This window comes from Oncorhynchus gorbuscha, unplaced genomic scaffold, assembly GCF_021184085.1.
Source record: "Oncorhynchus gorbuscha isolate QuinsamMale2020 ecotype Even-year unplaced genomic scaffold, OgorEven_v1.0 Un_scaffold_1394, whole genome shotgun sequence".
In the NCBI taxonomy this organism is placed as follows: domain Eukaryota; kingdom Metazoa; phylum Chordata; class Actinopteri; order Salmoniformes; family Salmonidae; genus Oncorhynchus; species Oncorhynchus gorbuscha.
In genome coordinates this window covers 40,001-61,927 of record NW_025746182.1, presented here as the reverse complement: position 1 = coordinate 61,927, position 21,927 = coordinate 40,001, and the positions used below count along the sequence as shown (strand labels likewise).

The 21,927-nt window shown below is 47.5% G+C and overlaps 1 protein-coding gene across 1 annotated transcript in view; it reads right to left on the bottom strand.

Moving 5' to 3' along the window:
- The window catches only part of LOC124022458 (eukaryotic translation initiation factor 3 subunit H-like), a 50,101-nt gene that overhangs the window by 23,233 nt on the left and 4,941 nt on the right, over window positions 1–21,927 (bottom strand). Inside the window, exon 2 of the mRNA XM_046337367.1 lies at window positions 4,346–4,445. Coding sequence (XP_046193323.1) covers window positions 4,346–4,445 — 100 coding nt within the window. The remainder of the gene's footprint in view (window positions 1–4,345; window positions 4,446–21,927) is intronic.

Genomic DNA, 21,927 nt, shown 5'->3' with positions numbered 1-21,927 from the left:
AACAGTTCCTAATACTGACCCACCTAGCCAACAGTTCCTAATACTGACCCACCTAGCCAACAGTTCCTAATACTGACCCACCTAGCCAACAGTTCCTAATACTGACCCACCTAGCCAACAGTTCCTAATACTGACCCACCTAGCCAACAGTTCCTAACACTGACCCACCTAGCCAACAGTTCCTAATACTGACCCACCTAGCCAACAGTTCCTAATACTGACCCACCTAGCCAACAGTTCCTAATACTGACCCACCTCGCCAACAGTTCCTAATACTGACCCACCTCGCCAACAGTTCCTAATACTGACCCACCTAGCCAACAGTTCCTAATACTGACCCACCTAGCCAACAGTTCCTAATACTGACCCACAGTTCCCCACAGTTCCTAATACTGACCCACAGTTCCTAATACTGACCCACAGTTCCTAATACTGACCCACAGTTCCTAATACTGACCCACCTACAGTTCCTAATACTGACCCACCTAGCCAACAGTTCCTAATACTGACCCACCTAGCCAACAGTTCCTAATACTGACCCACCTAGCCAACAGTTCCTAATACTGACCCACCTAGCCAACAGTTCCTAATACTGACCCACCTAGCCAACAGTTCCTAATACTGACCCACCTAGCCAACAGTTCCTAATACTGACCCACCTAGCCAACAGTTCCTAATACTGACCCACCTAGCCAACAGTTCCTAATACTGACCCACCTAGCCAACAGTTCCTAATACTGACCCACCTAGCCAACAGTTCCTAATACTGACCCACCTAGCCAACAGTTCCTAATACTGACCCACCTAGCCAACAGTTCCTAATACTGACCCACCTAGCCAACAGTTCCTAATACTGACCCACCTAGCCAACAGTTCCTAATACTGACCCACCTAGCCAACAGTTCCTAACACTGACCCACCTAGCCAACAGTTCCTAATACTGACCCACCTAGCCAACAGTTCCTAATACTGACCCACCTAGCCAACAGTTCCTAATACTGACCCACCTAGCCAACAGTTCCTAATACTGACCCACCTCGCCAACAGTTCCTAATACTGACCCACCTAGCCAACAGTTCCTAATACTGACCCACCTAGCCAACAGTTCCTAATACTGACCCACCTAGCCAACAGTTCCTAATACTGACCCACCTAGCCAACAGTTCCTAATACTGACCCACCTAGCCAACAGTTCCTAATACTGACCCACCTAGCCAACAGTTCCTAATACTGACCCACCTAGCCAACAGTTCCTAATACTGACCCACCTAGCCAACAGTTCCTAATACTGACCCACCTGGCCAACAGTTCCTAATACTGACCCACCTGGCCAACAGTTCCTAATACTGACCCACCTAGCCAACAGTTCCTAATACAACAGTTCCTAATACTGACCCACCTAGCCAACAGTTCCTAATACTGACCCACCTAGCCAACAGTTCCTAATACTGACCCACCTAGCCAACAGTTCCTAATACTGACCCACCTAGCCAACAGTTCCTAATACTGACCCACCTAGCCAACAGTTCCTAATACTGACCCACCTAGCCAACAGTTCCTAATACTGACCCACCTAGCCAACAGTTCCTAATACTGACCCACCTAGCCAACAGTTCCTAATACTGACCCACCTAGCCAACAGTTCCTAATACTGACCCACCTAGCCAACAGTTCCTAATACTGACCCACCTAGCCAACAGTTCCTAATACTGACCCACCTAGCCAACAGTTCCTAATACTGACCCACCTAGCCAACAGTTCCTAATACTGACCCACCTAGCCAACAGTTCCTAATACTGACCCACCTAGCCAACAGTTCCTAATACTGACCCACCTAGCCAACAGTTCCCTGACCCACGCCAACAGTTCCTAATACTGACCCACCTAGCCAACAGTTCCTAATACTGACCCACCTAGCCAACAGTTCCTAATACTGACCCACCTAGCCAACAGTTCCTAATACTGACCCACCTAGCCAACAGTTCCTAATACTGACCCACCTAGCCAACAGTTCCTAATACTGACCCACCTAGCCAACAGTTCCTAATACTGACCCACCTAGCCAACAGTTCCTAATACTGACCCACCTAGCCAACAGTTCCTAATACTGACCCACCTAGCCAACAGTTCCTAATACTGACCCACCTAGCCAACAGTTCCTAATACTGACCCACCTGACCCACCTAGCCAACAGTTCCTAATACTGACCCACCTAGCCAACAGTTCCTAATACTGACCCACCTAGCCAACAGTTCCTAATACTGACCCACCTAGCCAACAGTTCCTAATACTGACCCACCTAGCCAACAGTTCCTAATACTGACCCACCTAGCCAACAGTTCCTAATACTGACCCACAGTTCCTAATACTGACCCACAGTTCCTAATACTGACCCACAGTTCCTAATACTGACCCACAGTTCCTAATACTGACCCACCTAGCCAACAGTTCCTAATACTGACCCACCTAGCCAACAGTTCCTAATACTGACCCACCTAGCCAACAGTTCCTAATACTGACCCACCTAGCCAACAGTTCCTAATACTGACCCACCTAGCCAACAGTTCCTAATACTGACCCACCTAGCCAACAGTTCCTAATACTGACCCACCTAGCCAACAGTTCCTAATACTGACCCACCTAGCCAACAGTTCCTAATACTGACCCACCTAGCCAACAGTTCCTAATACTGACCCACCTAGCCAACAGTTCCTAATACTGACCCACCTAGCCAACAGTTCCTAATACTGACCCACCTAGCCAACAGTTCCTAATACTGACCCACCTAGCCAACAGTTCCTAATACTGACCCACCTAGCCAACAGTTCCTAATACTGACCCACCTAGCCAACAGTTCCTAATACTGACCCACCTAGCCAACAGTTCCTAATACTGACCCACCTAGCCAACAGTTCCTAATACTGACCCACCTAGCCAACAGTTCCTAATACTGACCCACCTAGCCAACAGTTCCTAATACTGACCCACCTAGCCAACAGTTCCTAATACTGACCCACCTAGCCAACAGTTCCTAATACTGACCCACCTAGCCAACAGTTCCTAATACTGACATACCTGGCCAACAGTTCCTAATACTGACCCACCTAGCCAACAGTTCCTAATACTGACCCACCTAGCCAACAGTTCCTAATACTGACCCACCTGGCCAACAGTTCCTAATACTGACCCACCTGGCCAACAGTTCCTAATACTGACCCACCTAGCCAACAGTTCCTAATACTGACCCACCTAGCCAACAGTTCCTAATACTGACCCACCTGGTCAACAGTTCCTAATACTGACCCACCTGGCCAACAGTTCCTAATACTGACCCACCTGGCCAACAGTTCCTAATACTGACCCACAGTTCCTAATACTGACCCACAGTTCCTAATACTGACCCACAGTTCCTAATACTGACCCACCTAGCCAACAGTTCCTAATACTGACCCACCTAGCCAACAGTTCCTAATACTGACCCACCTAGCCAACAGTTCCTAATACTGACCCACCTAGCCAACAGTTCCTAATACTGACCCACCTAGCCAACAGTTCCTAATACTGACCCACCTAGCCAACAGTTCCTAATACTGACCCACCTAGCCAACAGTTCCTAATACTGACCCACCTAGCCAACAGTTCCTAATACTGACCCACCTAGCCAACAGTTCCTAATACTGACCCACCTAGCCAACAGTTCCTAATACTGACCCACCTGGCCAACGGTTCCTAATACTGACCCACCTCGCCAACAGTTCCTAATACTGGTTTATTTTCTGGTCAATTTAATGCCAGTCTGTTGGGACTCCTTGTTTTCATAAACTCAGCTTGTGGGAACTCCGATCTATTTGAAAACGTCTCTCTCATTACGCTTCATTCAGATGCTATTTAAAATCAATGGCCAGCAGCCTGAGGGTCAGACCCAGTCAGGCGGAGGATGAACATGGCAGTATAGCTGTTTGACAGCCCCAACACACACACACACACTAGTTATAAACCCCTATCATCACATCACTAAGAGCCTCTGATGAGGCTCTCTCTGCTCGTGGGGAAAATAACATCAGGCATTGGAATCTTTTGAAGGGAGTTTCACCAGAGCACAGCATTAATGCTGAATTCTTATCAGGAAAGGTGCAGTTGGTATTTGTGTCTTTGTGGTGTGTGTGTGTCTTTGTGGTGTGTGTGTGTCTTGTGTGTGTGTGTGTGTGTGGTGTGTGTGTGTGTGTGTGTGTGTGTGTGTGTGTGTGTGTGTGTGTGTGTGTGTGTGTGTGTGTGTGTGTGTGTGTGTGTGTGTGTGTGTGTGTGTGTGTGTGTGTGTGTGTGTGTGTGTGTGTGTGTGTCTCACCCCTCGGCTGAGAAGTCCTTCTCCTTGCAAATCTCCATCAGTTTGGGTGTTAACCTGTAAGCCTTCAGGGACAGGGAGCCCTGGGCGGTCTTAATGGGATCTAGTGGGAGAGGGAGGGAGGGGGAGAGTGGCGGGGGGGGGGAGAGAGCAAACGAAGGAGAGGGGGCAGGGGGTAGAGGGGAGAGCGAGAGAGAGGGAGAGAGAGAGCAAGCAAGCAGGGGAGAGAAACATATGTTAAGATTAAAACAAAAGGTCAAACATTCTATTAAGTGGTTCAATTATAATATGGGACAACACACCATAAGACCTAACACATACACCATGTATAGGATCTAGAGAGAAACACCATGTATAGAATCTAGAGAGAGTAGAGAAACACCATGTATAGAATCTAGAGAGAAACACCATGTATAGGATCTAGAGAGAAACACCATGTATAGAATCTAGAGAGAAACACCATGTATAGGATCTAGAGAGAAACACCATGTATAGAATCTAGAGAGAAACACCATGTATAGAATCTAGAGAGAGTAGAGAAACACCATGTATAGAATCTAGAGAGAGTAGAGAAACACCATGTATAGAATCTAGAGAGAGTAGAGAAACACCATGTATAGAATCTAGAGAGAAACACCATGTATAGGATCTAGAGAGAAACACCATGTATAGAATCTAGAGAGAAACACCATGTATAGAATCTAGAGAGAAACACCATGTATAGAATCTAGAGAGAAACACCATGTATAGAATCTAGAGAGAAACACCATGAATAGAATCTAGAGAGAAACACCATGAATAGAATCTAGAGAGAAACACCATGTATAGAATCTAGAGAGAGGAGAGAAACACCATGTATAGAATCTAGAGAGAGTAGAGAAACACCATGAATAGAATCTAGAGAGAAACACCATGAATAGAATCTAGAGAGAGTAGAGAAACACCATGTATAGAATCTAGAGAGAGTAGAGAAACACCATGTATAGAATCTAGAGAGAGTAGAGAAACACCATGTATAGAATCTAGAGAGAGTAGAGAAACACCATGTATAGAATCTAGAGAGAAACACCATGTATAGGATCTAGAGAGAAACACCATGTATAGAATCTAGAGAGAAACACCATGTATAGAATCTAGAGAGAAACACCATGTATAGAATCTAGAGAGAAACACCATGTATAGAATCTAGAGAGAAACACCATGAATAGAATCTAGAGAGAAACACCATGAATAGAATCTAGAGAGAAACACCATGTATAGAATCTAGAGAGAGGAGAGAAACACCATGTATAGAATCTAGAGAGAGTAGAGAAACACCATGAATAGAATCTAGAGAGAAACACCATGAATAGAATCTAGAGAGAAACACCATGTATAGAATCTAGAGAGAAACACCATGAATAGAATCTAGTGAGAAACACCATGTATAGAATCTAGAGAGAAACACCATGTATAGAATCTAGAGAGAAACACCATGTATAGAATCTAGAGAGAAACACCATGAATAGAATCTAGAGAGAAACACCATGTATAGAATCTAGAGAGAGGAGAGAAACACCATGTATAGAATCTAGAGAGAGTAGAGAAACACCATGAATAGAATCTAGAGAGAAACACCATGAATAGAATCTAGAGAGAGTAGAGAAACACCATGTATAGAATCTAGAGAGTAGAGAAACACCATGTATAGAATCTAGAGAGAGTAGAGAAACACCATGTATAGAATCTAGAGAGAGTAGAGAAACACCATGTATAGAATCTAGAGAGAGTAGAGAAACACCATGTATAGAATCTAGAGAGAGTAGAGAAACACCATGTATAGAATCTAGAGAGAGTAGAGAAACACCATGTATAGAATCTAGAGAGAGTAGAGAAACACCATGTATAGAATCTAGAGAGAGTAGAGAAACACCATGAATAGAATCTAGAGAGAAACACCATGTATAGAATCTAGAGAGAGGAGAGAAACACCATGTATAGAATCTAGAGAGAAACACCATGTATAGAATCTAGAGAGAAACACCATGTATAGAATCTAGAGAGAAACACCATGTATAGAATCTAGAGAGAAACACCATGTATAGAATCTAGAGAGAGGAGAGAAACCTTGAATAGAATCTAGAGAGAAACACCATGTATAGAATCTAGAGAGAAACACCATGAATAGAATCTAGAGAGAAGCACCATGAATAGAATCTAGAGAGAAACACCATGAATAGAATCTAGAGAAAAACACCATGAATAGAATCTAGAGAGACGAGAGAAACCATGTATAGAATCTAGAGAGAAACACCATGTATAGAATCTAGAGAGAGTAGAGAAACACCATGTATAGAATCAAAAGAGCGTAGAGAAACACCATGTATAGAATCTAGAGAGAAACACCATGTATAGAATCTAGAGAGAGTAGAGAAACACCATGTATAGAATCAAAAGAGCGTAGAGAAACACCATGTATAGAATCTAGAGAGAAACACCATGTATAGAATCTAGAGAGAAACACCATGAATAGAATCTAGAGAGAAACACCGTGTATAGAATCTAGAGAGAAACACCATGTATAGAATCTAGAGAGAAACACCATGTATAGAATCTAGAGAGAGGGGAGAAACCATGTATAGAATCTAGAGAGAAACACCATGTATAGAATCTAGAGAGAGTAGAGAAACACCATGTATAGAATCTAGAGAGCGTAGAGAAACACCATGTATAGAATCTAGAGAGAAACACCATGTATAGAATCTAGAGAGAAACAACATGTATAGAATCTCGAGAGAAACACCATGTATAGAATCTCGAGAGAAACACCCTGTTTGGAATCTAGAGGAGAGAAACACCATGTATAGAATCTAGAGAGAGGAGAGAAACACCATGTATAGAATCTAGAGAGAAACACCATGTATAGAATCTAGAGAGAAACACCATGAATAGAATCTAGAGAGAAACACCATGTATAGAATCTAGAGAGAAACACTATGTATAGGATCTAGAGAGAAACACCATGTATAGGATCTAGAGAGAAACACCATGTATAGGATCTAGAGAGAAACACCATGTATAGGATCTAGAGAGAGGAGAGAAATACCATGAATAGAATCTAGAGAGAAGCACCATGTATAGAATCTAGAGAGAAACACCATGTATAGAATCTAGAGAGAAACACCATGAATAGAATCTAGAGAGAAACACCATGTATAGAATCTAGAGAGAAACCATGTATAGAATCTAGAGAGAAACACCATGTATAGAATCTAGAGAGAAACACCATGTATAGAATCTAGAGAGAGTAGAGAAACACCATGAATAGAATCTAGAGAGAAACACCATGAATAGAATCTAGAGAGAGTAGAGAAACACCATGTATAGAATCTAGAGAGAGTAGAGAAACACCATGTATAGAATCTAGAGAGAGTAGAGAAACACCATGTATAGAATCTAGAGAGAGTAGAGAAACACCATGTATAGAATCTAGAGAGAGGAGAGAAACACCATGAATAGAATCTAGAGAGAGTAGAGAAACACCATGTATAGAATCTAGAGAGAGAGAGAAACACCATGTATAGAATCTAGAGAGAGTAGAGAAACACCATGTATAGAATCTAGAGAGAGTAGAGAAACACCATGTATAGAATCTAGAGAGAAACACCATGAATAGAATCTAGAGAGAAACACCATGTATAGAATCTAGAGAGAGGAGAGAAACACCATGTATAGAATCTAGAGAGAAACACCATGTATAGAATCTAGAGAGAAACACCATGTATAGAATCTAGAGAGAAACACCATGTATAGAATCTAGAGAGAAACACCATGTATAGAATCTAGAAACACCATGTATAGAATCTAGAGAGAGGAGAAACCTTGAATAGAATCTAGAGAGAAACACCATGTATAGAATCTAGAGAGAAACACCATGAATAGAATCTAGAGAGAAGCACCATGAATAGAATCTAGAGAGAAACACCATGAATAGAATCTAGAGAAAAACACCATGAATAGAATCTAGAGAGAGGAGAGAAACCATGTATAGAATCTAGAGAGAAACACCATGTATAGAATCTAGAGAGTAGAGAAACACCATGTATAGAATCAAAAGAGCGTAGAGAAACACCATGTATAGAATCTAGAGAGAAACACCATGTATAGAATCTAGAGAGAAACACCATGAATAGAATCTAGAGAGAAACACCATGAATAGAATCTAGAGAGAAACACCGTGTATAGAATCTAGAGAGAAACACCATGTATAGAATCTAGAGAGAAACACCATGTATAGAATCTAGAGAGAGGGGAGAAACCATGTATAGAATCTAGAGAGAGTAGAGAAACACCATGTATAGAATCTAGAGAGAGTAGAGAAACACCATGTATAGAATCTAGAGAGCGTAGAGAAACACCATGTATAGAATCTAGAGAGAAACACCATGTATAGAATCTAGAGAGAAACACCATGTATAGAATCCCGAGAGAAACACCATGTATAGAATCTCGAGAGAAACACCCTGTTTGGAATCTAGAGGAGAGAAACACCATGTATAGAATCTAGAGAGAGGAGAGAAACACCATGTATAGAATCTCGAGAGAAACACCCTGTTTGGAATCTAGAGGAGAGAAACACCATGTATAGAATCTAGAGAGAAACACCATGTATAGAATTTAGAGAGAAACACCCTGTACATCTCATTGCAAATTCATGGGCATTAATATAGAGTTGGTCCTCTCTTTGCTGCTATAACAGCCTCCACTCTTCTGGGAAGGCTTTCCACTAGATGATGGAACATTGCTGCTATAACAGCCTCCACTCTTCTGGGAAGGCTTTCCACTAGATGCTGGAACATTGCTGCTATAACAGCCTCCACTCTTCTGGGAAGGCTTTCCACTAGATGTTGGAACATTGCTGCTATAACAGCCTCCACTCTACTGGGAAGGCTTTCCACTAGATGTTGGAACATTGCTGCTATAACAGCCTCCACTCTTCTGGGAAGGCTTTCCACTAGATGTAGGAACATTGCTGCTATAACAGCCTCCACTCTTCTGGGAAGGCTTTCCACTAGATGTAGGAACATTGCTGCTATAACAGCCTCCACTCTTCTGGGAAGGCTTTCCACTAGATGTTGGAACATTGCTGCTATAACAGCCTCCACTCTCCTGGGAAGGCTTTCCACTAGATGTTGGAACATTGCTGCTATAACAGCCTCCACTCTCCTGGGAAGGCTTTCCACTAGATGTTGGAACATTGCTGCAGGGACTTGCTTCCATTCAGCCACAACAGCATTAGTGAGGTTGAGCACTGATGTTGAGCGATTAGGCCTCTTGGCTCGCAGTCAACATTCCAATTCATCCCAAAGGTGTTCGATGGGGTTGAGGTCAGGGCTCTGTGCAGGCCAGTGAAGTTCTTCTACACTGATCTTGACAAACCATTTCTGTATAGATCTCGCTTTGTGGACTGGGGCATTGTCATGCTGAAACAGGAAAGGGCTTTCCCCAAACAGTTGCCACAAAGTTGGAAGCACAGAATCGTCTAAAATGTCATTGTATGCTGTAGCGTTAAGATGTCCCTTCACTGGAACTAAGGGGCCCGAACCATGAAAAACAGCCCCAGACCATTATTTCTCATCCACCAAACTTTACAGCTAGAATCCCCAAACCTAGATTCGCCAGACTACCAGATGGAGAAGCTTGATTCATCACTCCAGAGAATGTGTTTTCTATGGTGGCAAACGTAACATCACTCTAGCCAACGCTTGGCATTGCGCATGGTGATCTTAGGCTTGTGTGCGGCAGCTCTGCCATGGAAACCCGTTTCACGAAGCTCCCGACGAACAGTTCGTGCCGACTTTGCTTCCAGTTTGGAACTCGGAAGTGAGTGTTGCAGTCGAGGACAGACGATTTTTACACAGTGTGCGCGTCAGCGGTCAAGTTCTGTGAGCTTGTGTGGCCTACCACTTCGCAGCTGAGACGTTGTTGCTCCTAGACGATTCCACTTCACAATAACAGCACTTACAGTTGACCGGGGGGCAACTCTAGCAGGGCAGAAATATGACTGACTTGTTGGAAAGGTGGCATCCTATGATGCTGCCATGTTGAAAGTCACTGAGCTCTTCCGTAAGGCCATTCTACTACCAATGTTTGTCTATGGAGATCGCATGGATGTGATTTTATACACCTGTCAGCAACGGGCGAGGCTGAAATAGGTGAATCCACTCATTTAACAAGTGGTATCCACATACTTCATATTTATAGTGTATCTAAAAATAGCCTACATAAAGTCAACAAATAAAAACATTGCAGGCAGAACATATCTTGATAAAATACATTGGCTACGCATGGCGTGTCTGCAAGGAAGGTGAAACATTGTATCGACTATCAACTTGGTCCAGACTGAAGCTGGTGCTAACTTGCAACATTGTATAAAATATTCTGGAACCTCGGAGTTTCCTGCGCCAGTGGAGCTCCTGACAGACAACCGACAGACAACCGAAGGCTATTTGCGCAAGGAGATCAGAAGTAAATCAGCTATTTTATGACGTTTCCACCATTTCCGTCCCCTTTTCAATCTGATTGGTTACGGGAGAGGGCTGGAAATATTTTTCAAATTGACAATAGTTCCTTATAGTAGCCTTTCTCCATGGATGTAAAAACAGACTTTGGTTCACATCCTGTTTGAGGTGAAGAAAACATTTGAGAAGGTTCACAGCTCATTAGTGGTGGTGAGTTAAGACAATCAGAAATAGTATCAGATCACCAAAAATATAGGTCTGTAACAGTTTGGGTCTAGAGTTTCTCTCACTTTGAAGAGGGGGGATGACCGCGGCAGCTTTCCAACCTTTGGGGATCTCAGACAATACGAAAGAGGGGTTGAACAGGCTAGTAGAGGGTCCAGATTGTCTAGCCCGGCTGATTTGTAGGGGTCCAGATTTTGCAACTCTTTCAGAACATCAGCTATCTGGATTTGGGTAAAGGAGAAATGGGGGAGGCTTTGGGCAAGTTGCTGTTGGGGGTGCAGGGCTGTTGACCAGGGTAGGGGTAGCCAGGTGGAAAGCATGGCCATTGAAATGATCAATTATGGTGGATTTATCAGTGCTGACCGTGTTTAACAGTCTCAGTGCAGTAGGCAGCAGGGAGGAGGTGCTCTTATTCTCCATGGACTTTAGTGTCCCAGAACTTTTTGGAGTTTGTGGTTCAGGACGCACATTTCTGTTTGAAAAAGCTAGCCTTGGCTTTCCTAACTGCCTGTGTTTATTGGTCCCCAACTTCCCTGAAAAGTTGCATATCGCGGGGTCTATTCGATGCTAATGCAGTACGCCACAGGATGTTTTTGTGCTGGTCAAGGGCAGTCAGATCTGGAGTATATAACCAATGGCTATATCTGTTCCTGGTTCACATTGTTTTTGAATGGGCCTTATTTAAAATGGTGAGGAAAGAACTTAAAGAATAACCAGGCATCCTCTACTGACGGGATGAGGTCAAAATCCTTCCAGGATACCCCGGCCAGGTCGATTAGAAATGCCTGCACGCTGAAGTGTTTCAGGGAGCGTTTTACAGTGATGAGTGGAGGTCGTTTGACCGCTGACCCATTACGGATGCAGGCAATGAGGCAGTGATCGCTGAGATCTTGGTTGAAGACAGCAGAGGTGTATTTAGAGGGCAAGTTGGTTAGGATGACATCTATGAAGGTTCCGTGTTTACAGATTTGGGTTTGTACCTGGTAGATTCATTGATATTTTGTGTGAGATTGAGGGCATCAAGCTTAGATTGTAGGACAGCCGGGGCGTTAAACATGCCCCAGTTTAGGTCACCTAACAGTACGAGCTCTGAAGAGAGATGGGGAGCAATCAGTTCACATATGGTGTCCAGGGCACAGCTGGGGGCTGAGGGGGTCTATAGCAAGCGGCAATGGCGAGAGACTTGTTTCTGGAAACGTGGATTTTTAGAAGAAGAAGCTCGAATTGTTTGGGCACAGACCTGGATAGTATGACAGAACTCTGCAGGCTCTCTCTGCAGTAGATTACAACGCCGCCCCCTATCTCGATGGAAAATGTTATAGTTGGGGATGGAATTTTCAGGATTTTTGTTGGCCTTCCTAAACCAGGATTCAGACACAGCTAGGACATCTGGGTTGGCAGAGTGTGCTAAAGCAGTGAATAAAACAAAGTTAGGGAGGAGGCTTCTAATGTTAACATGCATGAAACCAAGGCTTTTACGGTTACAGAAGTCAATAAATGAGAGCACCTGGGGAATGAGAGTGGAGCTAGGCGCTGCAGGGCCTGGATTAACCTCTACATCACCAGAGGAACAGAGGAGGGGTTGGATAAGGGTACGGGCTAAAGGCTATAAAAACTTGTCTAGTGCTTTCGGCACAGAGAGTGAAAGGAGCAGGTTTCTGGGCGCGGAAGAATAGATTCAAGGCATAATGTACAGACAAGAGTATGGTAGGATGTGAATACAGTGGAGGTAAACCTAGAGAGGTGATGAGGTGACGATGAGAGGTTTAGTCTCTAGAGACATCATTTAGACCAGGTGAGGTCACCGCAAGGGCCAGCTAAGGCATATTGAGCAGGGCTGAAGGCTCTACAGTAAAACAAAAGGGCCAGCTAAGGCATATTGAGCAGGGATGGAGGCTCTACAGTGAAACAAAAGGGCCAGCTAAGGCATATTGAGCAGGGCTGAAGGCTCTACAGTGAAACAAAAGGGCCAGCTAAGGTATATTGAGCATGGCTGGAGGCTCAACAGTGAAATAAGACAATAATCACTAACAAAAACAGCAATGGACAAGGCATATTGAGCATGGCTGGAGGCTCAACAGTGAAATAAGACAATAATCACTAACAAAGACAGCAATGGACAAGGCATATTGACATATTGACATGCGTAGCCGAGTGATCATAGGGACCAGTGGATAGCTAGGAGGGATGGAGACATGGCGATTCAGACAGCTAGTGGGCCGGGGCTAGCAGACTAGCAGAAGGGCCTTAGGGGGGACGTTGCGACGGGACAGTCTGTTGTAGCCCCCCTCGGACGGTTACGTCGGCAGACCAGTCGCAGGGCCCCGTGTCGGCAGTAAAAAGGTCCAGGCCAATTGGAAAAATAGCTATTGTAGCCCAAGTAATTGGCTGATGGACCTCTTCAGTTAACAGTCCGATATGCTCTAGATAGCTAGCGGGCTGCGGCTAGCAGGCTAGCAGATGGGCCTTTAGGGGAAGTCGCGACGGAGGACATGTAGTCTACGCGCCATCTACTAAACCTGTAGTCTACACGCCATCTACGACACCTGTAGTCTACACGCTATAGAAATACAATGGAATTTACACAGCATACAACAATTATCTGAGTACATTTCACTTCCCAGGGTGTAATGCTCTGCCCAGGGTTTCCGGCTGGCTATTTGGCTACTGCTAGCAAGCACAGACAAACACGAAGCAGCCTACATACAGTATGTTTCTGTTAAGTTGTGAGTGTATTTCACATTACTTTTGGGTTGTGTAATCATATTATAATGCTAACATGTGACGCGAGCCACCAGACGAGCTAAATGCCTTTTATGCTAGCTTCGAGGCAAGCAACATTGAAGCATGCATGAGAGCACCAGCTGTTCCGGATGACTATGTGATCTCGCTCTCCGTAGCAAGACCTTATTTAACAGGTCAACATTAACAAAGCCATAGGGGCCAGACGGATTACCAGGACGTGAACTCAAAGCATGTGCGGACCAACTGGCAAGTGTCTTCACTGACATTTTCAACCTCTCATTGACTGAGTCTGTAATACCAACATGTTTCAAACAGACCACCATAGTCAATAACAATGAGTTCTTAACTGACTTGCCTGGTTAAATAAAGGCAAAATAAAAAAATAAATAAAATAGTCCCTGTGCCCAAGAATGCGAAGGTAGCCTGCCTAAATGATAATGGATTTATATGTTTAAAGTAATGACTAAAGTATTCCACCCTGAAACCATATAAATTGTATGAAATGTGTTACAGAGTCATAATTCAATAGGCCACTGTGTTACTATTTCTCAGTGTGAGCTGGGTATAGTTGAGGCATTCAAGGCCAACTGAACTGTCGACTTGTGATCCAGGAAGGGGAGTAACTTAGGAATGGCAAGGCTTGCAGAAGATAATGAGAAACCATGTGTTAGTAATGTGGAAAAATACAGCCCACTTAAAGAGAGTTGGAGTTTCTACTGAAAACAAGGACACTTCTAAGTGACCCCAAACGTGTGTGTGTGTGTGTGTGTGTGTGTGTGTGTGTGTGTGTGTGTGTGTGTGTGTGTGTGTGTGTGTGTGTGTGTGTGTGTGTGTGTGTGTGTGTGTGTGTGTGTGTGTGTGTGTGTGTGTGTGTGTGTGTGTGTGTGTGTGTGTGTGTGTGTGTGTGTGTGTGAGATAAAAAGATTGTGTTCTCATTTTGAAGTCAGAGTACTCTCTCTGATATAACGTATTGATCAATTGCAGACTGGGACTTTGTCTAATTCTTCTATTAACCAGGGCCTTGTAACCTCTGGGAATTGGTCAAAGCTATAGTGATTATTATCATCAATGGGATTGAAAATTCCCGTGACCCTAAATGACAAGCGCAACGTAGCTTAGCAACAGTCGCGTCGGTAGCCGTGAAGGGCTTTGAAAAGGCTGGTCGCGGCTCAAACTCCAGCATGCTGGAAACTCTAGACTTCAATTCGCATATCGCCCCAACAACGGTGTTGTCAAGGCGACAAGTCTCAATCTCTCTCCACGCTGGCCCCTTTCCCCCACCTGAACAAACAGGAACACTTACGTGAGAACGCTGTTCATTGACTACAGCTCAGCGTTCAACACCAAATCAAATGTATTTATAAAGCCCTTCGTACATCAGCTGATATGTCAAAGTGCTGTACAGAAACCCAGCCTAAAACCCCAAACAGCAAGCAATGCAGGTGTAGAAGCACGATGGCTAGGAAAAACTATCTGTTCATTGTCACTCAAAAACAATTCTAATTTAGTAGAATAAACTACAACGTTACAATGCAAATGTTGTGTGTGAAAACAGCTAAACGTTCGTTGTTTCGGTGGGCCGGACCCTCGTCTGCTCTGTAAGCAAAGTATTCCCCTGGGTTGGCGTACAGAACCGGTTCTGTCAACTGGAATGATGTTTTAGTTTGAAGAAGCAGTGGGAACTTTCTCTTCTAGCTTGCACAAGTAGCCTGGCTATAGCTCACTACTGCCCCCTAGAGAACATTCAGACAAATTACTAGGCTCCGTCCTCTCAATCCTTATATGAGATGCATTTGACAGAAATACCGAAAGATGGCACTATACCCTATACAGATGGCACCCTATATACAGATGGCACCCTATACCCTATACAGATGGCACCCTATACCCTATACAGATGGCACCCTATACCCTATACAGATGGCACCCTATACCCTATATAGATGGCACCCTATACAAATGACACCCTATTCCATATATAGATGGTACCCTATTCCCTATATAGATGGTACCCTATACCCTATATAGATGGTACCCTATACCCTATACAGATGGCACCCTATACCCTATACAGATGGCACCCTATACCCTAGTCCTCCTCTGGCTGAGGTACAGATGGCACCCTATTCCTATGAGGGTGGCCAGTCCTCCTCTGGCTATGAGGGGTGGGCCAGTCCTCCTCTGGCTATGAGGATGGCCAGTCCTCCTCTGGCTCTGGATGGGGTGGGCCAGTCCTCCTCTGGCTATGAGGGTGGGCCAGTCCTCCCTCCTCTCTGGCTATGAGGGTGGGCCAGTCCTCCTCTGGCCTCTGGGCCAGTCCTCCTCTGGGCTATGAGGGGTGGGCCAGTCCTCCTCTGGCTCTGGATGGGGTGGGCCAGTCCTCCTCTGGCTGATGAGTCCTCCTCTGGCTATGGGTGGGCCAGTCCTCCTCTGGCTATGAGGGGTGGGCCAGTCCTCCTCTGGCTATGAGGGGTGGGCCAGTCCTCCTCTGGCTATGAGGGGTGGGCCAGTCCTCCTCTGGCTATGAGGGTGGGCCAGTCCTCCTCTGGCTATGAGGGTGGGCCAGTCCTCCTCTGGCTATGAGGGGTGGGCCAGTCCTCCTCTGGCTATGAGGGGTGGGCCAGTCCTCCTCTCTGGCTATGAGGGGTGGGCCAGTCCTCCTCTGGCTATGAGGGGTGGGCCAGTCCTCCTCTGGCTATGAGTCCTCCTCTGGGGGTGGGCCAGTCCTCCTCTGGCTATGAGGGGTGGGCCAGTCCTCCTCTGGCTATGAGGGGTGGGCCAGTCCTCCTCTGGCTATGAGGGGTGGGCCAGTCCTCCTCTGGCTATGAGGGGTGGGCCAGTCCTCCTCTGGCTATGAGGGTGGGCCAGGCCTATGAGGGTGGGCCAGTCCTCCTCTGGCTATGAGGGGTGGGCCAGGGCCAGTCCTCCTCTGGCTATGAGGGTGGGCCAGTCCTCCTCTGGCTGAGGGGGTGGGCCAGTCCTCTGGAGGGGTGGGCCAGTCCTCCTCTGGCTATGAGGGTGGGCCAGTCCTCCTCTGGCTATGAGGGGTGGAGATTATAAACCTAGAGAGGAACCAGGCTCTGAGGGGTGGGCCAGTCCTCCTCTGGCTATGAGGGGTGGGCCAGTCCTCCTCTGGCTATATGAGGGGTGGGCCAGTCCTCTTCTGGCTATGAGGGGTGGAGATTATAAACCTGAGAGAGGAACCAGGCTCTGAGGGTGGGCCAGTCCTCCTCTGGCTATATGAGGGGTGGGCCAGTCCTCCTCTGGCTATGAGGGGTGGGCCAGTCCTCCTCTGGCTGAGGGGTGGGCCAGTCCTCCTCTGGCTATGAGGGGTGGGCCAGTCCTCCTCTGGCTATGAGGGGTGGGCCAGTCCTCCTCTGGCTATGAGGGGTGGGCCAGTCCTCCTCTGATGAGGGGTGGGCCAGTCCTCCTCTGGCTGAGGGTGGGCCAGTCCTCCTCTGGCTATGAGGGTGGGCCAGTCCTCCTCTGGCTATGAGGGGTGGGTGGGCCAGTGGGCCAGTCCCTCTGGCTATGAGGGGTGGGCCAGTCCTCCTCTGGCTATGAGGGGGGGTGGGCCAGTCCTCCTCTGGCTATGAGGGGTGGGCCAGTCCTCCTCTGGCTATGAGGGTGGGCCAGTCCTCCTCTGGCTATGAGGGGTGGGCCAGTCCTCCTCTGGCTATGAGGGGTGGGCCAGTCCTCCTCTGGCTATGAGGGTGGGCCAGTCCTCCTCTGGCTATGAGGGGTGGGCCAGTCCTCCTCTGGCTATGAGGGGTGGGCCAGTCCTCCTCTGGCTATGAGGGGTGGGCCAGTCCTCCTCTGGCTATGAGGGTGGGCCAGTCCTCCTCTGGCTATGAGGGTGGAGATTATAAACCTAGAGAGTCCTCCTCTGGGAACCAGGCTCTGATGGGGTGGGCCAGTCCTCCTCTGGCTATGAGGGGTGGGCCAGTCCTCCTCTGGCTATGAGGGTGGGCCAGTCCTCCTCTGGCTATGAGGGGTGGGCCAGTCCTCCTCTGGCTATGAGGGTGGGCCAGTCCTCCTCTGGCTATGAGGGGTGTCCTCCTCTGGCCAGTCCTCCTCTGGCTATGAGGGGTGGGCCAGTCCTCCTCTGGCTATGAGGGGTGGGCTGGCTATGAGTCCTCCTCTGGCTATGAGGGGTGGGCCAGTCCTCCTCTGGCTATGAGTCCTCCTCTGGCTATGGGTGGGGCCTATGAGGGGTGGGCCTCCTCTGGCTATGAGGGGTGGGCCAGTCCTCCTCTGGCTATGAGGGGTGGGCCAGTCCTCCTCTGGCTATGAGGGGTGGGCCAGTCCTCCTCTGGCTATGAGGGGTGGGCCAGTCCTCCTCTGGCTATGAGGGGGTGGGCCAGTCCTCCTCTGGCTATGAGGGTGGGCCAGTCCTCCTCTGGCTATGAGGGGTGGGCCAGTCCTCCTCTGGCTATGAGGGTGGGCCAGTCCTCCTCTGGCTATGAGGGGTGGGCCAGTCCTCCTCTGGCTATGAGGGGTGGGCCAGTCCTCCTCTGGCTATGAGGGGTGGGCCAGTCCTCCTCTGGCTATGAGGGGTGGCCAGTCCTCCTCTGGCTATGAGGGTGGGCCAGTCCTCCTCTGGCTATGAGGGTGGGCCAGTCCTCCTCTGGCTATGAGGGTGAGGGGGGCCAGTCCTCTTCTGGCTATGAGGGTGGGCCAGTCCTCTTCTGGCTGAGGGGTGGGCCAGGGTGGGCCAGTCCTCCTCTGGCTATGAGGGGTGGCCAGTCCTCCTCTGGCTATGAGGGTGGGCCAGTCCTCTTCTGGCTATGAGGGTGGGCCAGTCCTCCTCTGGCTATGAGGGGTGGGCCAGTCCTCCTCTGGCTATGAGGGGTGGGCCAGTCCTCCTCTGGCTATGAGGGGTGGGCCAGGTGGGCCAGTCCCTCTGGCTATGAGGGGTGGGCCAGTCCTCCTCTGGCTATGAGGGGTGGGCCAGTCCTCCTCTGGCTATGAGGGGTGGGCCAGTCCTCCCTGGCTATGAGGGGTGGGCCAGTCCTCCTCTGGCTATGAGGGGTGGGCCAGTCCTCCTCTGGCTATGAGGGGTGGCCAGCTGGCTATGAGGGGGGCCAGTCCCTCTGGCTATGAGGGTGGGCCAGCCAGGGTCCTCCTCTGGCTATGAGGGGTGGGCCAGTCCTCCTCTGGCTATGAGGGGTGGGCCAGTCCTCCTCTGGCTATGAGGGGTGGGCCAGTCCTCCTCTGGCTATGAGGGGTGGGCCAGTCCTCCTCTGGATGGGGTGGGCCAGTCCTCCTCTGGCTATGGAGAGGGTGGGCCAGTCCTCCTCTGGCTATGAGGGGTGGGCCAGTCCTCCTCTGGCTATGAGGGGTGGGCCAGTCCTCCTCTGGCTGGCTATGAGGGGTGGGCCAGTCCTCCTCTGGCTATGAGGGGTGGGCCAGTCCTCCTCTGGCTATGAGGGGTGGGCCAGTCCTCCTCTGGCTATGAGGGGTGGCCAGTCCTCCTCTGGCTATGAGGGGTGGGCCAGTCCTCCTCTGGCTATGAGCGGTGGGCCAGTCCTCTTCTGGCTGTGCCGGGTGGAGATTATAACAGAACCAAGATGTTCAAGTCTTTCTCATATCCACAGCATCATGAAGACTTCCTGAAACACAGCTACTGACAGAGGCAGCAGAGGACAATATTTTTTATATTTGAGATTCTTCAAAGTAGCCACCCTTTGGCCTTGACAGCTTTGCACACTCCTGGCATTCTCTCAACCAGCTTCATGAGGTAGTCACCTGGAATGCATTTCAATTAACAGGCGTGCCTTGTTCAAAGTTAATCTATGCAATTTCTTTCCTTCTTAATGAGTTTGAGCCAATAATTTGTGTTGTGACAAGGTGGGGGGGGGATATATACAGAAGACAGTCCTATTTGGAAACAGACCAAGTCCATATTAGGGCAAGAACAGCTCAAATAAGCAAAGAGAAACGACAGTCCATCATTACTTTCAGACATGAAGATCAGTCAATACGGAAAATGTCAACAACTTTGAAAGTTTCTTCAAGTGCGGTCACATAAACCATCAAGCACTATGATGAAACTGGCTCTCATGAGGACCGCCCAGAGTTACCTCTGCAGAGGATGAGTTCATTAGAGTTACCTGCACCTCAGAAATTGCAGCCCAAATAAATGCTTCACAGAGTTCCAGTAACAGACACATCTCAACATCAACTGTTCAGAGGAGACTGTGTGAAATCAGGACTTCATGGTCGAAATGCTGCAACAACAAAAACACTACTATTTCTGGGCTCCCGAGTGGCACTGTGGTCTAAAAGCACTGCATCTCAGTGGTTTGATCTTGGGCTTTGGCACTGTGGTCTAAAGCACTGCATCTCAGTGGTTTGATCTTGGGCTTTGGCACTGTGGTCTAAAGCACTGCATTTCAGTGGTTTGATCTTGGGTTTTGGCACTGTGGTCTAAAAGCACTGCATTTCAGTGGTTTGATCTTGGGCTTTGGCACTGTGGTCTAAAAGCACTGCATCTCAGTGGTTTGATCTTGGGCTTTGGCACTGTGGTCTAAAAGCACTGCATTTCAGTGGTTTGATCTTGGGCTTTGGCACTGTGGTCTAAAGCACTGCATCTCAGTGGTTTGATCTTGGGCTTTGGCACTGTGGTCTAAAAGCACTGCATTTCAGTGGTTTGATCTTGGGCTTTGGCACTGTGGTCTAAAAGCACTGCATCTCAGTGGTTTGATCTTGGGCTTTGGCACTGTGGTCTAAAAGCACTGCATTTCAGTGGTTTGATCTTGGGCTTTGGCACTGTGGTCTAAAAGCACTGCATCTCAGTGGTTTGATCTTGGGCTTTGGCACTGTGGTCTAAAGCACTGCATCTCAGTGGTTTGATCTTGGGCTTTGGCACTGTGGTCTAAAAGCACTGCATTTCAGTGGTTTGATCTTGGGCTTTGGCACTGTGGTCTAAAAGCACTGCATTTCAGTGGTTTGATCTTGGGCTTTGGCACTGTAGTCTAAAAGCACTGCATTTCAGTGGTTTGATCTTGGGCTTTGGCACTGTAGTCTAAAAGCACTGCATCTCAGTGGTTTGATCTTGGGCTTTGGCACTGTGGTCTAAAGCACTGCATCTCAGTGGTTTGATCTTGGGCTTTGGCACTGTGGTCTAAAAGCACTGCATTTCAGTGGTTTGATCTTGGGCTTTGGCACTGTGGTCTAAAGCACTGCATCTCAGTGGTTTGATCTTGGGCTTTGGCACTGTGGTCTAAAAGCACTGCATTTCAGTGGTTTGATCTTGGGCTTTGGCACTGTGGTCTAAAAGCACTGCATCTCAGTGGTTTGATCTTGGGCTTTGGCACTGTGGTCTAAAGCACTGCATTTCAGTGGTTTGATCTTGGGCTTTGGCACTGTGGTCTAAAGCACTGCATTTCAGTGGTTTGATCTTGGGCTTTGGCACTGTGGTCTAAAGCACTGCATTTCAGTGGTTTGATCTTGGGCTTTGGCACTGTGGTCTAAAAGCACTGCATTTCAGTGGTTTGATCTTGGGCTTTGGCACTGTGGTCTAAAGCACTGCATTTCAGTGGTTTGATCTTGGGCTTTGGCACTGTGGTCTAAAGCACTGCATTTCAGTGGTTTGATCTTGGGCTTTGGCACTGTGGTCTAAAAGCACTGCATTTCAGTGGTTTGATCTTGGGCTTTGGCACTGTGGTCTAAAGCACTGCATTTCAGTGGTTTGATCTTGGGCTTTGGCACTGTGGTCTAAAGCACTGCATCTCAGTGGTTTGATCTTGGGCTTTGGCACTGTGGTCTAAAAGCACTGCATCTCAGTGGTTTGATCTTGGGCTTTGGCACTGTGGTCTAAAGCACTGCATCTCAGTGGTTTGATCTTGGGCTTTGGCACTGTGGTCTAAAGCACTGCATCTCAGTGGTTTGATCTTGGGCTTTGGCACTGTGGTCTAAAGCACTGCATTTCAGTGGTTTGATCTTGGGCGTTGGCACTGTGGTCTAAAAGCACTGCATCTCAGTGGTTTGATCTTGGGCTTTGGCACTGTGGTCTAAAGCACTGCATCTCAGTGGTTTGATCTTGGGCTTTGGCACTGTGGTCTAAAAGCACTGCATCTCAGTGGTTTGATCTTGGGCTTTGGCACTGTGGTC